The sequence below is a fragment of the Loxodonta africana genome, chromosome 21 (assembly GCF_030014295.1).
Source record: "Loxodonta africana isolate mLoxAfr1 chromosome 21, mLoxAfr1.hap2, whole genome shotgun sequence".
NCBI lineage: Eukaryota > Metazoa > Chordata > Mammalia > Proboscidea > Elephantidae > Loxodonta > Loxodonta africana.
This window is the reverse complement of record NC_087362.1, coordinates 23386994-23402865: the sequence shown is the minus strand read 5'-3', so window position 1 is coordinate 23402865 and position 15872 is coordinate 23386994. Positions and strand designations below refer to the sequence as shown.

The following is a 15872-nucleotide window of genomic DNA, read 5'->3' as shown; positions in this document are numbered from 1 at the left end:
ATGACAGTTAAACTGGTGAGCTCTAGAGGTAAACAAACCAGGGTGAGAATAGAAATAGGACTCATTCAGCCTTTCGGATATTCAGTTACCTCGTCAGCAAAGATGGGATTAAAGGAGGTTGAGGGGATAAAATAGAATTACAATGGTGTAAATGACATCATGCCCACTGGACTTGATTGACTTAGGGGAGATCCCTTACCACCAAGCAAACGTTGTCTCCCACACTGCCCACCCCAGTCTTCTCTTCTCAGGGGAGGAGTCCTAAGAGCTCCACCCTTCAGGTGGTGTATATATGTCTTGGTCCAACGTCTGACCAGCCTTCAGATACAAGGCTGACTGGGGAAGTCAGTCTGGGACACCCACTACAGGGACCCTCCTCAGCGGCGACCCTCCTCGGCGGCGACCCTCCTCGGCGGAGACCCTCCTTGGCGGCGACCCTCCTCGGCGGCAACACTCCGCGGCGCCGACACTCCTCGGTGGCGATACTCCTCAGCGGCGACCCTCCTCGGCGGAGACCCTCCGCAGTGCCTCCTGCTGCAGGTAAGCCGGCGATGAGTCTTGTGGGTGCTGGAGGCTGAGACATAGGACAAGCTCTCGCTTCTGAGCACCTACTAGGTGCAGGGCTGAGATTACGCTCCAAAGTGAATCCAAACTCAGATTTGCAGTATTTTAAAACAAATTGCATATATTAGGGTTCTAACCCCTTGCTGAAAATACAGGTACCCACATCCTACCCTAATCCTGTGGAGTTAGAAAAGGCGTGAGTAGTATGAGCGTCTGACAAATGCCCAAAGGTGGCTGGCCTGAAGCCGAGTGTAGAATCACCTTCCAGAATGTCTCAGTGAGAGACAGTTTTGTGTAGAGTTGGGGTGAGTGGAGGGATAAGACCCATGAGGCCTGATATCCCTGATGCCCTGAACAGCCTTGATCTTACTTAGCCCTCACACCAGGTCTTTCTGCTTACATAGGGAAGAGGCCCAGAGAGGTTTAGTAGCTTGCGCAGAGTCACTGAGTTCCAGTTTTTATTCATTCAACAGATGTTTAGGCGGGAACTGAGGAGAAGCTGGGAGATGCAATCCTGGTGGTGTCAGGGAAGCGACAAGTCCTAACTTCACGGAGTTTACCACTTTAGTGGGGACTTCAGACGTCCAAAATGTGGATAAAATCACAAGAGTCATAAGAATTCAAGGAAGAAGTACATGATGCTGTACCTACTCTACCGGGCCATGGTATTAGGGGAGACCAACATTCAAGGAGGTCAGGGGAAGCTCAGATCTGGAGGAAGAGACAAAGCTTTGAGAGTTTAAGGCAGGACAAGAGATAACTAAGGTATCTTGTACAAAGTTGCTGGGATCTGGGGGAGCTCGACCTACTGGAGACAGTGAAGCAAGGAGAGAGCTGCAGAGAGTTAGCCGTGGAGTAGGTTCTGGCACATAGTGGCCATATGTACAACAGAAGGAAACACTGCCCTGTCTGTGCCATGCTCACAGTCATTGTTATACTTGAGTCCATTGTTGCAGCCACTGTGTCAATCTATCTCTTTGAGGGTCTTCCTCTTTTTTTTTTTGCTGACTCTCTGCCTTACCAAGCCGGATGTCCTTATTCAGGCGCTGATCCCTCCTGAAAATATGTCCAAAGTATGTGACACGTAATCCTCCTTCTGAGGAGCATTCTGGTTGTATTTCCAAGACAGATTTGTTTGGTCTTTTGGGAGTCCATGGCATATTCTTCTCCAACACCATAATCCAAAGCTATCAATTATTCTTCAGTGTTCTGTATTCATCGTCCAGCTTTCAAATGAGTATCATGTGAATAAAAACATCATGGCTTGGATCATGTGCACCTTATACCTCAAGGTGACATCTTTGCTTTTTAACACCTTAAAGAGTTCTTTTGCAGCAGATTTTCCCAAAGTAGTGTGCCTTTTAATTTCTTCACTGCTGTTTCCATGGGTATTATGGATCCAAGTAAAATGAAATCCTTAACAACTTCAACCTTTTTGCTGTTTATCATAATGTTGTTTAGGTCCATTTGTGAGGATTTTTATTTCCTTTATGTTGAGGTGAAATCCATACTGAAGGCCATGGTTTTGGATATCCATCAATAAATATTGCAAGTCCCCCTGACTTTCACCAAGCAAGGTTGTGTCATCTGCATATGGCAGGTTGTTAATGAGTCTTCCTCCAATCCCGATGCTGCGCTCTTCTTCATATATAGTCCAGCTTCTTGGATTATTTGCTCAGTATATAGATTGAAAAAGTATGGTAACCAGAGGCATACCTTTCCTGACTTTAAACTACACAGCATCCCCTTGTTCTGTTCCAAGGATTGCCTCTTGATCCCTGTACAGGTTCCTCGTGAGCAAAATTAAGTGTTATGGAATTCCCATTCTTTACAGTGTTATCGTAATTTGTGATGCTCCATACAGTCAAATGCCTTTGCATAGTCGATAAAACACAGGTAAACATCTTTCTGGTATTCTCTGCTTCCAGTCAAGATAAATCTGACATCAGTAATGATATTCCTGGTTTCAGGTCCTCTTTTGAATACAGTGTGAATTTACGGCAGTTTCTTGTTGATATACTGCTACAACCTCTTTTGAATGATCTTCAACAAAATATTACTTGCTCGTGATATTAATGATATTGTTCAATAATGTCCACATTTTGTGAGATCAATTTTCTTGGGAATAGGCATAAATATGGATCTCTTCCATTGGGTTGGCCAGGTAGCTGTCTTCCAGATTTCTTGGCATAGACCAGTGAGCACTTCCAACACTGCATTCATTTGTTGAAACATCTGAACTGATATTCTGTCCATTCCTGGAGCCTTGTTTTTCACCCATGCCTTTATTGCAGCTTGCACTTCTTCCTTCAGTACCGTGGGTTCCTGATCATATGCTACTTCCTGAATTGGTTGAACATACACCAGTTCTTCTGATATAGTGACTGTATATTCCTTTCATCTTCTTTTGATGCTTCCTGTGTCGTTTAATATTTTCCCCATAGAATCTTTCCGTATTGCACCTCGAGGCTTGAATTTTTTCTTCAGTTCTTTCAACATGACAAATGTGGAATGTGATCTTCCCTTTTAGTTTTCTACCTCCAGGTCTGTATGTATGTCATTATAATGCTTTGCTTTGTCTTCTCCAGCTGCCGTTTGGAATCTCTGTTCAGTTCTTTTATTTCAATTTCTTCCTTTTGCTTTAGCTACTCAGTGTTCAAGAGCAATTTTCAGAGTCTCTCCTGACATCCATTTTGGTCTTTTCTTTCTTTCCTGTCTTTTTAATGACCTGGGTTTCTTCATTTGTGATGTCTTTGATGTCATTCCACAACTTGTCTGGACTTCCATTGTTAGTGTTCAATGTGTCAAATCTATCCTTCATATGGTCTCCAAAGTCAGGTGGGATATACTCAGAGCTATACTTTGGCTCTCATGTACTTGTTGTAATTTTCTTCACTTTCAACTTCAACTTGCATTTGAGCAATTGATGGTCTGTTCTGCAGTCAGCCCTGACCTTGTTCTGACTGGTGATATTGAACTTTTCCATCACCTCATTCCACAGATACAGTTGATATGATTCCTGTGTATTCCATCTGGTGAGCTCCACATGTATAGTCACCATTTCTATTGGTGAAGAAAGGTATTTTCCATGAAAAAATCATTGGTCTTGGAAAATTCTATCATGTGATCTCCCGTATCATATTTTTCAGCTAGCAATCCTTTTTTTTCCAAGTTTCACATTCCAATCACCAGTAATTATCAATGCATCTTAATCACATGTTGGATCAATTACAGACTGCAGAAGTTGGTAAAGATCTTCAATTTCTGCATCTTTGACCTTAGTGGTTGGTGTGCAAATTTGAATAATTGACATATTATCTGGTCTTTCTTGTAGGACTATGGATATTATCCTATCACTGACAACACTGTATTCAGGATAGATTTTGAAATGTTCTTTTTGATGATAAACAAGATGCCATTCCTTTCAAGTTGTCATCCCCAGCTTAGCAGCCATATGATTGTCTGATTCCAAATGGCCAATACCAGTCCATTTCCTGCTGCCTAGGACATTGACGTTTATACATTCCATTCCTTTTTCATAATTTCCAGGTTTCCTAGATTCATACTTTGTACATTCTACTTTCTGATTATTGATGGACATTTGCAGCTGTTTCTTCACGTTTTGAGCCTTGCCACATCAGCAAATGAAGTTCCTGAAAGCTCAACTCCATCCACATATTAAGATTGACTCAGATTTGAGGAGGCAGCTCTTCCCCAGTTGTCTTTTGAGTGCCTTCCAACCAGAGGGGCTTATCTTCCAGCACTATATCAGACAATGTTCCGCTGCTATTCGTAAAGTTGTCACTGGCTAATTCTTTTCAGAAGTAGACCTCCAGGTCCTTCTTCCTAGTCTGTCTTAGTCTGGAAGCTCAGCTGTATTCTGACCCTGTTGGTATTTCAATACCAGTTGCATGGCTTTCAGTACCACAGCATCGTGAAAGCTCCCACAGCACGACAAACTAACAGACCTGAGAGGGAACTCTCTACCAAAAATGATGTTGTTGTCTAGTGACTGAGAACATGTCCAAAGTATGTGACACGAAGTCTCAGCATCCTTGTTCCTAAGGAGTATTCTGGTTGTAACTCTTCTAAGACACATTTGTTAGTTTTTTTTTTTTTTTCAGTCCATGGTATATTCAATATTCATCACCAACACTACAATTCAAAAGAGTCAGTTCCTCTTTGGTCTTCCTTATTCATTGTCCAGCTTTCTCATGAATGGAGAGGTGCAGGTATAGGGAAAATACTGTGGTCCTCATGAGGACAGCAATCCTGGAACCCTTTTAAATAGGATAGTATTGTGATTACATCCCTGTGAGTAGAGGGTAGGTAGAGTTGAGGGAGGGTGCTGTTGGAGGCGAGTGCAGGTGTCCAGAGGAAAGTGTTGGTGGCTCTGAGGGTGTAGTGGTGACTATACAATGTGTGTCCTTTGAATACAGGATCCTGAGTGTGGAAAGTCTGGGGTACTATTAGTTACTATTGAGTGGCTGCCTTCAATGTACCAGGACTGTGCTAGGTACATTTCTCCTCCCTCAGTCAGTCCTTTCTGACTTGTCTAAGATCACATCCACACAAAAGGAGGGTTTCAGCTCAGACAGCCTGGTTAATAGTCTCTTCTTACCGTCCACCAAGCTTCCTTTGTCTAGGGTAACAGGATGCATGTATCCTCTGCCTGTGTATTAGGAGTCTTCTAAGTCTTTGCCATTCAGATGAGGCACAAAGAGCACACACACACTCTCTCTTTTCAAGTTTACTGAAAATGAAAAAGTAGCACTCTGTTTTCATAATTGGCCATTTGTTTCTATGACCTGCTTCCTTCACCTCTTTTTAAATATAAATAGCTTTGTTCATTTTTTTTTTCTTTGCTTGTTTTACTTGAATTCTTCAAGGTATACCATCTGCTTATACGATTTAGAAAATACCAATTTTCTAGATTTCCATCAAGCATAGAAAATGCTTCCTCAGTCAGATTAAAAATATACTTCCATAATTTATTCTCATAGTCTATGGTTTTATTATTTTGTTTATTTGTGCTTTTAATAGACATGCAAACAAACAAACAAACAAAAAGCAAGTGTATAATGTGACAAGCACCACCCAAATTAAGAAATGTAGTGTTTTCAGGACCCCCCAGAAGGCCTCATGCACCTCCCAGTCACTAATTCCTTTCTCTTCTCCATGTGGAAGCACTATTCTAATACACCATGAGGTAGTTTTGCTTGCTGTCAACTGCATAATTGGCATCATGCAGTCTGTATTATTGCCTGTGTCTTTATTTCACACAACATTGTATTTGTGAGATTTATCCACTTTTTTTTTGAGTAGAGTAGTTAGTGTCTTTTCTTTGCTGATATAGTCCATTTTATGAATAGGCCATAACTGAACCATTCTACTAAATAGTATTCTGAAGTCATTTAAGCAACATACGTTCTCACCAGTTGTGCATGACTATTTCGATAATAACACAGTTATCAACACTTTAAATTTTAACACTTGTACTTTCACTTGAAGTCCTTACACAATCAAACCCATATTGCCTTAATCCAATCTCTGCCTAAAATGATTGAACCAATCAGACCTTTTAAAGGCTGGCCAATTTTGTCCTCTAGTGATCTCAAATAAGATTTTGGTGTGTTTACCTGGGTTCATCTTATATTGGACACCCTGAACAAAAAGCTTTATTCCCTCAGTCCTAATAGTTGGCTGAAGCTCTCCAAAGCCACATAACCTCCATTTCAGAATCATTTTATTGCCTCTCAGTGAGAGCTACACCGTCTGAGCTTCCCATCACTTCCATGGATCTTTTTCCTACAAATCCTCACAAGATCGTAGCTTACTGATAACTTCAATGGGCAGTTGTGTCTCTGTGTGTGTACGTGTCTGTATTTGTGTTTCTCATCTTTATTTTATTTTCAAATTCAGATCTCACACATCTGTCTGTGCACCATGTGAGTTTTCAAATTTGGCAGTGTTCTTCAAGTATATCTAGTTTAATCCAGGGTTTGATATTTACAGTTTAATATATCCAGCGATTGAGATGCTTAGATGAAAGAGAAGTAAACTTTGGTCTATTATGAATTCATTGCTGTCAGAAATATCTGGCATGTAAGCCAAAAGCTGTCTGATGCCTTTCTTATGTCTTCCGCAAGATTGAAATGATTGATGTTGGCATTTTTATCCTCATTTACATGATTCTTTTAGAGTCAAGGATGTTAAATAAATTTCCCTAGGTTCCTCAGATGGTAGGTACACAAAGGCTTGTATCTAACCCAGACAGGAGATCTAGTACCAAAGGTTAGACCCATCAGCCAGCCTCAGTGTACCTGATTTGGGAATAAGTGCACTGGAAGGGTGGAGACAAGAATCAGTGGCATTGAGCAGAGCCACGAAGACTTTTTTTTTAATAAAGAAATATTTTCTCATCCCCAGGAACAAATAGGCACCTTGAGGTCATGACTGGATTCTGATCAAGAGAAGTGATTAGGTCGGCTTCATCTTCTCTGAGCTGCCAAAGGCTGGAAGCCTAGTTGCCCAACTAACCTGTGATCCACAGCTGGTTGTGACGAGAACGCCTACTGACACAAACCTTTGCAACAGAGAACCAGCAACCTCATAGTATTTCATAGCTTTCACACATCCTGAGGAAAAGCTCTCTCAGTCCAAACCTTCATTCATAGCCTAATGAAGGTCATGGAAGTCCTGGCAGGAATTCAGGCAGAAGCTAACTGCCCCATCTGTCTGGATTACTTTAGAGACCCCGTTACCATCAAATGTGGGCACAATTTCTGTCGCTCCTGCATCCAGCAATCCTGGGAGGATCAACAGGACTGGTTCCGATGCCCTGTGTGCCGCCACCCATGCCTACAGTTGCACCTCAGGAGCAACACCCAGCTGGGAAATATAGCTGAAATTGCCAAGCTACTCCACATCACCAGGAGCAAGAGGAAGAGGGAGGAAGAGACACGCTTGTGCAAGAAGCACAATCAGGTACTGACCCACTTCTGTGAGGAAGACCTGGAAGTCCTGTGTTCCCTGTGCACTCAGCCCCCAAACCACCAGGATCACCTCGTGAGGTCCACAGAGGAGGCTGCCTCTCATCACAGGAAAAGGCTCATAAGTTACATGGAGCCCCTGAAGAAACAAGTGGCAGACATTCAAAAACTAATAACTACCCAAGACAGAGAACCATCAGAGCTGAGAAAGAAGGTGGAAAAGCAAAGGAAAGAATTATTCTCTGAATTTGAGCACCTGAACAAGTTTTTGGACCGTGAACATGAGGCAGCTCTCTCCAGGTTAGCTTATGAAGAGAAGCACGTTCAACAGAAACTAAATGCGAATATAACAGCATTTTCAGAGTCCATTTCCACACTCAACAATCTACTAAAGGAGGTGGCAGAGAAGAGTGTGATGTCAGAAGTGAAACTGCTGACAGATATTCAGAGCATCCAGAATCGATGTGAAAGCCTGAACCCCCCAGTGCTCTATTCCTTCCAGCTAACGAAGGAAGGATGCAGCCTTCCTCCACAGTATTCGGCTCTGCAGAAAATTATACAGAAATTTAAGGAAGATGTAACCTTGGATCCTGAAACAGCACATTCAAATCTGATTGTCTCTGCAGATAAAAAGTCTGTCACATTTGTGAAGAAAACACAAAGACTTCCTCCTAATCCAAAGAGATTCAAGTTTGACCCAGTTGTCCTGGGTTGTGAAGAGTTCAGTTCTGGTAGACATTACTGGGAGGTGGAAGTGGGTGAGAAGCCTGAATGGTCTGTGGGGCTTTGTAAAGACTCCCTTTCCAGGACGGCAAAGAGGCCCCCGGGAGGGCAGGAGAGATGCTGGGCAATTCACCTGTGCAATGGTAACTATGTTGCACAAGGCACTTTTCCAGTCACTCTGGTGATAACAGAACAACCCAGAGGGATTGGCATTTATCTGGACTATGAACTGGGTGAGATTTCATTTTACAGTTTGAATGACAGATCTCATATCCATTCTTTCACTGATAGATTTTCTGAAATCCTGAAGCCTTATTTTTGTATTGGACATGATTCTCAACCTCTCACAATCTGTGCAGTCAGAGATTATGAATGATAAACTCTCTGGGAGGCTGTCACATTGCTTGATTTTATTCCTGCAATTTATGGTAGCATGTCATACAACTATCAGTGAATATGGTACTGAAAATTTTTTCTTTTTTAAGTGCTCGTATGACTTCAACACATGAAGAAAGTTGTTTTATCTCCTGTAATGATGAGTAACCAGAGTGTGATTATTACAATATTAATTGATATTCCTGTAATTGCCCTCCCTATGATTTGGTTCCTCTTTTTACCCTATAAGAATACTTGTAGGATGAAACTGCCCCGGGACTACCTCATTCCATTTTCTGTGTGCTATGTGGTTCCTCAATTGCAATTGTTTAAAATTCTTAGTAAACCTCTCTGTTTTAAATTGAAACAGCATTCCAGTTTTTCTCTGCAACACCATTTTATGCTGATGAGCAACAACATAAAGCTCTTGAAAGAGTACATCCCAAGGCAAGGCAACACACACACAAACTAGTAGCTAAAGGATTCCAGGATGTTTCAGTCAGGCCAACCCATTTAAGATATCCAGAGTTGTCCTTGAGATCCAGTCCAAGAACCCTTGTCCGAAACCTGGACAAGTAACCCATGCCCCCAAAACTTGGGAAGAGTAAACTCTTGCCCTCAAACCAGGGAAAAATAAACCCTTCCGTCCAAACTTCAGCAAGTATTTTCTGAGCCCTCTCCCAGGATCAAACCTAACATCTTTTATTGAACTCATTTTGATATCCCTTGAAACCAGTCCAAGTATTCAGATAATGCAAATGGTAAAACTCCCTACAAACCCTGAGCACCACATAAAAATTCCCAAAAGTGGAAAGAAAAGGACAGGGCAGATGGAAATCCAGTTTCCCAAACAGACAACGTGAAAGGGTAACTTACCAAGGAAAAGATATTCCTAACTGTTCAGTTATAAACTTAGAGAGTTCAACACAAAAGGGGTAGAACTTGAACCCAGGAGATTTATACCAAGTTCCCAAGCCATGATGAGGAAACAGTTGGATGCATATGTGGCCCATGTCTGGAATCAATTATTATGCCTCATCACAAGGTGGAGCACTTGGTGACTTTTTTCTGGGTCCAACTTCTGACGTTACTCTGTAAAAAAATAATCAAAACTCACCAAAATTTGAACATAAGGTTTATTCTGAGAAAGTACTTTATATGCATAGAAGCAGGACATTTTGATTCTAGGAAAAGAAAATGACTCATATAAAGTAGGCACAATGGGGCTTATAATAAGAAGAGGAGGGAGAAACATAGATCAGCCACTGGTTAATCTTAACATGGTTGATTGAACACTGCCTTCTGCATTCACTGAGGATGAGAAGGTATGAATTTATTTCTGGCCTGGCTGCTAATAATCTGGCCCTCCACACATCTGCAGCCATGAGGCCCTTTGAGATTTAAATTAGGGGGTAAAAATTGTGTGGACTAGTTTTTTTCTAACAGGATAAAACAGATTTACATTGCTGCAGAAGATTTTCTGGCAGTATTTTATGGTTAATATTTGATTTCACAGATAAGAAAAACTTTGAAATCAAAGTTAGATGTCTCTTATTAAGTTTCCTATTCAATGTTAGTAAAGACTCCAGATTCCACCCTAAATGTCATTTGGCAACCACGCTGAACCCCGGTACCTCCTGCTGCAGCCTTTGCAGACTCCTTCAGTCTTTTTTTCTCACCTCCCACTCACCCAAACTGAGGGCATAATAGATTGAGGAAAGTGCACAGGTTTTAGAATGAACCACTGCAGAGTCAAAATTTAAGACTCCATCGTGTAGAATCCTAGGAACCCACGGAAGGTTACTAAAGCTCCCAGACTGGCAGGGAAACCGGAAACGATGGAAATAATCCCATCAGTTGCAGTCATCTAACTGTGATCATTTATCAAAAACCTAATTACACTGTCTGGCACATTTTGTCCCTGAACAACTAGCATATCTTAGGCCAATAAATGAGACATTTCAAAATGGATTTGTGATTTTTACCCTGGCTTTTTCATTGTTTTTAATCTGCCAAGTATTGTCGCTTCAAGTATTTAGTCATTGTGTGAGCTCACTATGAGTCTACTTCTGATTCTTAATATTCCATTATTCTCATACACAAGGTTTAATTCCAGGTTGAAAGTTGGAGCATTAAAACACACACACACACACACACATACACACACAGACAGTGAAAGTATTTGGGCAGAGTTTAAACATATATTTCATTTTTGAATGAGGAAGACCATTTGCATACATTGCCTTACTCTTCAAAGTCACATACTGACAATGAAAATGTGAATAGAAATGGAAGTGCCAAAATATTTCAAACATTATACTGCAAAGGATTCTGTAACAGATTGTGGTTTATCACTTATAGTGTTTCTATACAGATTAGCCATCAGAGATAAGGGAACCAATAATGAATGACTCAAAAGCATTAATGGACGCAAAGACAGAAAGTACTGCCTGATAAATATTTGAAACTCTATTGAAAAACACCACAAATATGGAGGTTGGAAGTGTGAGGTTGTCATGAAGAGATTTTTAAAAATCAAGCATATCCCTTGCTGGGGGATTAGAGATGTGGTGGCCCATCTGCATTCTTCTTGGTTTGAAGGTGACCTGGCATAATATTTTGGAAGCAATCAAGCAATAATTTTCCATACTTAAATTGGATTTTGTCATTATACCAGTACTTCCACTCAGAATAAATTCTGTGTCTTATGAATACTACTAGAAATCATCCGAATCCCATTTTGATTTCCAAAATTTGAAACAAAGTGAAAGCCTACATTCAGGTGTACGGTTGGATAAATTATGATATATGTGTACAATGGGCTGTCATGCAGCTGTTTAAGAGGTAATGTAGCAATAAATGTACTGGTTGATTGATAAATATATTCATTCCAAAATAAATTCTATGGGAAAAAAATAATATAATGGCTCAAACATCATTGGAGAGAACTTCCATGAACAGTTTGTAGAAAACTCAGCACTTTCTGTCACTCTCTATGCCCTAGTACAACTTTAGTCTTTTTTGTTTGTTTACATCATTCATTACCTTTTAATAAATACTTAGTGCCTTGCACTAAGTACTCTAGAAATATTTGTCTTTAACATAAATATGTTAATAGTGAGTGTACAATATAACAGTAGAAAAATTTAAAAATAAAATACCATGGATCAGAGATGACACACGGTGCATTTCTTCCTTTGTTTAATTTATATTGTTTTTAGTTCAGCCTTATGCATTACTATGTTTATAAAAAGGTAGGTATTGCCACTTTTGGAAAATATTTTCTATGATGAAAAAATGACACATCATATGTTACTAATTGCGGGCAATAGCAGTTTAAAGGAAAGAAAGGAGACAATTTGTGTGAAATGATTTCTCAAAACCTCAAACAAGAATGCCTGTTGTTGCTATTGTTAGGTGCTGTTTTGTTGGTTATGACTCTATATACCACAGAACGAAACTCTGCCCCATCCAGCGCCATCCTTACAATCGGTGTTATGCTCGAGCCCATTGTTGCAGCCACTGTGTCAATTCATCTCATTGAGGGTCTTCCTCTTTTCTGCTGATGCTGCACTTTACCAAGCATGATGTCCTTCTCCAGGGGCTGATTCCTCCTGACGACATGTCCAAATTATGTAAGACACATTCTCCCCATTCTTGCTTCTAAAGAGCATTCTGGTTGTACATCGTCCAAGACAGATTTGTTCATTCTTTTGGCATTCCATTGTCTATCCAATATTCTTCACCAGCACCACAATTCAAAGGCATCAATTCTTCTTCGGTCTTCCCTATTCACTGTCCAGGTTCCACATGCATATGATGTGATTGAAAATACCGTGGCTTGGATCAGTCACACCTTAGTGTTCAAGGAGATTGAATGATAGAATTTTGCAAGACCAATGACTTCTTCATTGCAAATACCTTCTTTCACCAACATAAACAGTGACTATACACATGGACCTGGCCAGATGGAATATGCAGGAAGGAAATCGACTACATCTGTGGAAAGAGACAATGGAAAAGCTCAATATCATCAGTCAGTACAAGGCCTGGGGCTGACTGTGGAACAGACCATCAATTGCTCATATGCAAGTTCAAGTTGAAACTGAAGAAAATCAGAGCAAGTCCACAAGAGCCAAAATACGACATTGAGTGTATGCCACCTGAATTTAGAGACCATCTCAAGAATAGATTTGGCACGTTGAATGCTAATGACCGAAAACCAGACAAGTTGTGGAATGACATCAAGGACATCATACATGAAGAAAGCAAGAGGTCATTGAAAAGACAGAAAAGAAAAGAATGCCTAGAGATACCCAAATACCTAAAAGTATAATATTGGCAATGTAAATCATGTTTACATCTAGGTGATGGGATAAAGTGTGATATGCCCCCTATTTGGTATTTCTCTGTTTTCCAGTATTTCTCCCTGACTGAGTAACAATAAATTCGGGGAGAATGCTTGGTGGCTGCAACAAGGCATTGGTGCCTGTTGTAGGCTCTCCAGTAAGTTTCTCCTTAGTACAAAACCCAGTGCCGTCGAGTCGATTCTGACTCAGAGTCCTTGAAATAGCAAACACTGGAGTAAAACAAGCAAAACCAGTAAAGCCTATGTTATGAATTGAATTGCATCCCCCCCAAAAACGTGTGTATCAACTTGGTTAGTATTCTGTGGTGGTCCTCCATTTTGTGATTGTAATTTTATGTTAAAAGGATTAGGGTGGGATTATAACACCTTTACCAGGTGGCATCCCTGATCCAATGTAAAGGGAGTTTCCCTGGGGTGTGGCCTGTACCACTTTTTATCTCTCAAGATATAAAAGGAAGGGGAAGCAAACAGAGAGTTCGGTCCTGATACCACCAAGGAAGAAGCATCAGGAAGCAGAGTGTGTCCTTTGGACTTGAGGTTCCTGAGCTGAAATACTCCCAGACCAAGGGAAGACATTTGACAATGACCCTCCCCCAGAGTCGACAGGGAAAGAAAGCCTTCCCCTGGAGCTGGAGTCCTGAATTCGGACATTTAGCCTACTGGACTGTGAAAGAACAAACTTCTCTTTGTTAAAAGGAAAAGGCTCACACAGTTTTAGAGGCTAAGTTTCTAAGTCCACAGGTCAGGCTGGAGGCTTTTCCTGATTCACATAGCCACAGAGGCTGGCCAACCCAATATCAGCAAGTCAGATAGCAGGGCTCCGGCTCACGGGCTGTGAAGACCAACAAATTCCGAGATCAGCAGGCAAGATGGCAGATAAGCTGCTAACTCAAGTCCCATGTACCGCAGGATACACCAAGAGGAGCCTGCTGCAGGATCCAGAGCAAGCTAAAGTTCAGGGGCTTTGCCAGGAAGTCCAGCTATATTGGTTGCAGGCCACACCCCCAAGGAAACTCTCAGCAGATCCCATCATGGAGGTGATCACATTTTATCAAATCTGATCATGGAGGTGATCACATCATTATATGGCTGCCAGCCTACACCATAAATGTCAAACCACTGAGAATCGGCCCAGCCGAGTTGACACACAACCATATCCATCACACAGGAATAAAATATTTTATTTTTAAAATAATGTGTGAAAGGTATTTTTAATTAAGCCACTTCTTTTTACTTATACAAGCTGTAGCTTACAAATATTTTTGACACATCTTTATACTTTTCATCTTTGGTGAATTATTCTATTTGAGCTCATAGTTCTCAATATTAAACTTTTCTGCTATTTCTTTCTTTTCTGTGTGTATGCCTGTGTTTATCAGTTGGCAATATTGACGTATTTCTATTAATAATGAGGATTTTGCTTTCTTAAAATTCCTCATTTTCGCACACAGAAGTATGCACTATCCATAGATATTCACTTACAGTTTTTCCCCTTTTGAAATATCTTTTTGGATCTCATGTTCCAATCTGGACAACGTTCCCACTTCTACCTCCTAGTAATGCTTTTAGAATCCTACTCTAGATCTGTACAGCTGTCACCCTTACACTCACCTCTATTTTGAGAATTACTTTCCTATGAATTCCTTGTTCCTTTAAACTCAAGTCTTCCTGTTTTTGTTCTCATTTATATGGTGCTGCTATAACAAAAATATCACAGGTGGGCGGCTTTAACAAACAGAAATTTATTCTCTCAGTTTAGGAGGCTAAAAGTCTATTCAAGGTTCCATCTGCTGGGAAAGACTTTCTCTCTCTGTTGGCCCTGGGGGAAGGTCCTTGTCATCAATCTTTTCCTGGTCTAGGAGCTTCTCAGTGGAGGAGCCAGAGTCCAAAGGACAAGCTCTGCTCTTGGCTATTCTTGCTTGGTGGTAAAAAGGGCCCTCGCCTCCCTGTTCAATTCTCTCTTTTATAGCTCAGAAAAGATTGACTGAATATGTAACCTAAACGTGGTGATTGAGTTTTGCCTCATTAGCATAGCTGCCTCTAATCCTGCCTCATTAACATCACAGAAGTTAGAATTTAGAGCACGTGGCATAAATATTTCAGATCATAAAATGGTGGACAATTATATAATAGTGGGAATCATGGCCTAGCCAAGTTGTCACACATTTTAGGGGGACAGGATTCAATCCATAACAGGGTCTATTGAACCCAAAGTTTGCCGGGTTGAAAAATACATATACAATTTTTTTTTGAAAGTATACTCTGAAGAATATGAATCCTAATTATGTCAAAACCGTGGTATTGAGATTTTCCACTTTTTGTTAATTATAGCAGCGATAATAATAACTGAAAAAAAATTTTAGAGGCAACAGAGGGAGCACATAGACCTGCTGACACCCTGAATTTGGACTTCTAACCTCCATATTCATGAGGCAATAAATTTCTGTTCTTTACATCCACCAACATTGTGATATTGTTGTTAGGATAGCCCTGGGGAACTAAAGCAGATTGTTAAGATACTAATGCGGCGAAGATTGATTTGATAAAACAAGGCCTGTTACTTAATAAAAACAAAGTACATGTTCGGTATTATTACCGTGGGTGCTGCCATTTCCTTAGTCTGTAACGCGGTGCAGAAACTAGATGCACAGTCTCTATAATGAAGTACAGAAGCCTGATTATATCACCATCACGTTCTTTTTTAAACAGCACTGGTTCCACATTAAATGTATCTTTTGGACCCAGAGACTTAGAAAACCAATGTCACTCTCTGACCCTGTCGAATGGAACCATGTTACTAATATTGTTTTCAAGATTACTTTGGTGATATGGGGTCCAGGTCCATTGAA

General features: G+C 40.7%; 1 protein-coding gene across 1 annotated transcript; it reads left to right on the top strand.

Annotated features, from left to right (window-relative positions):
* On the top strand, nucleotides 1-8655 carry LOC135228389 (tripartite motif-containing protein 75-like). Its single transcript, XM_064274165.1, has 3 exons — nucleotides 1-28; nucleotides 318-540; nucleotides 7242-8655. The coding sequence occupies exons 1-3, from the start codon at nucleotides 1-3 to the stop codon at nucleotides 8653-8655; spliced, it is 1665 nt and encodes a 554-aa protein (XP_064130235.1).
* The last annotated feature ends 7217 nt before the right edge of the window (nucleotides 8656-15872 follow it).

Excerpts from the sequence above, each read along its gene's own strand:
- LOC135228389 (XM_064274165.1), top strand. The coding sequence starts at position 1 with ATGACAGTTAAACTGGTGAGCTCTAGAG. Across the intron at positions 29-317 it reads TAAACTGGTGAGCTCTAGAG|CCTTCAGATACAAGGCTGAC; the intron begins GTAAACAAACCA and ends ACGTCTGACCAG. Across the intron at positions 541-7,241 it reads CGCAGTGCCTCCTGCTGCAG|CCTAATGAAGGTCATGGAAG; the intron begins GTAAGCCGGCGA and ends CTTCATTCATAG.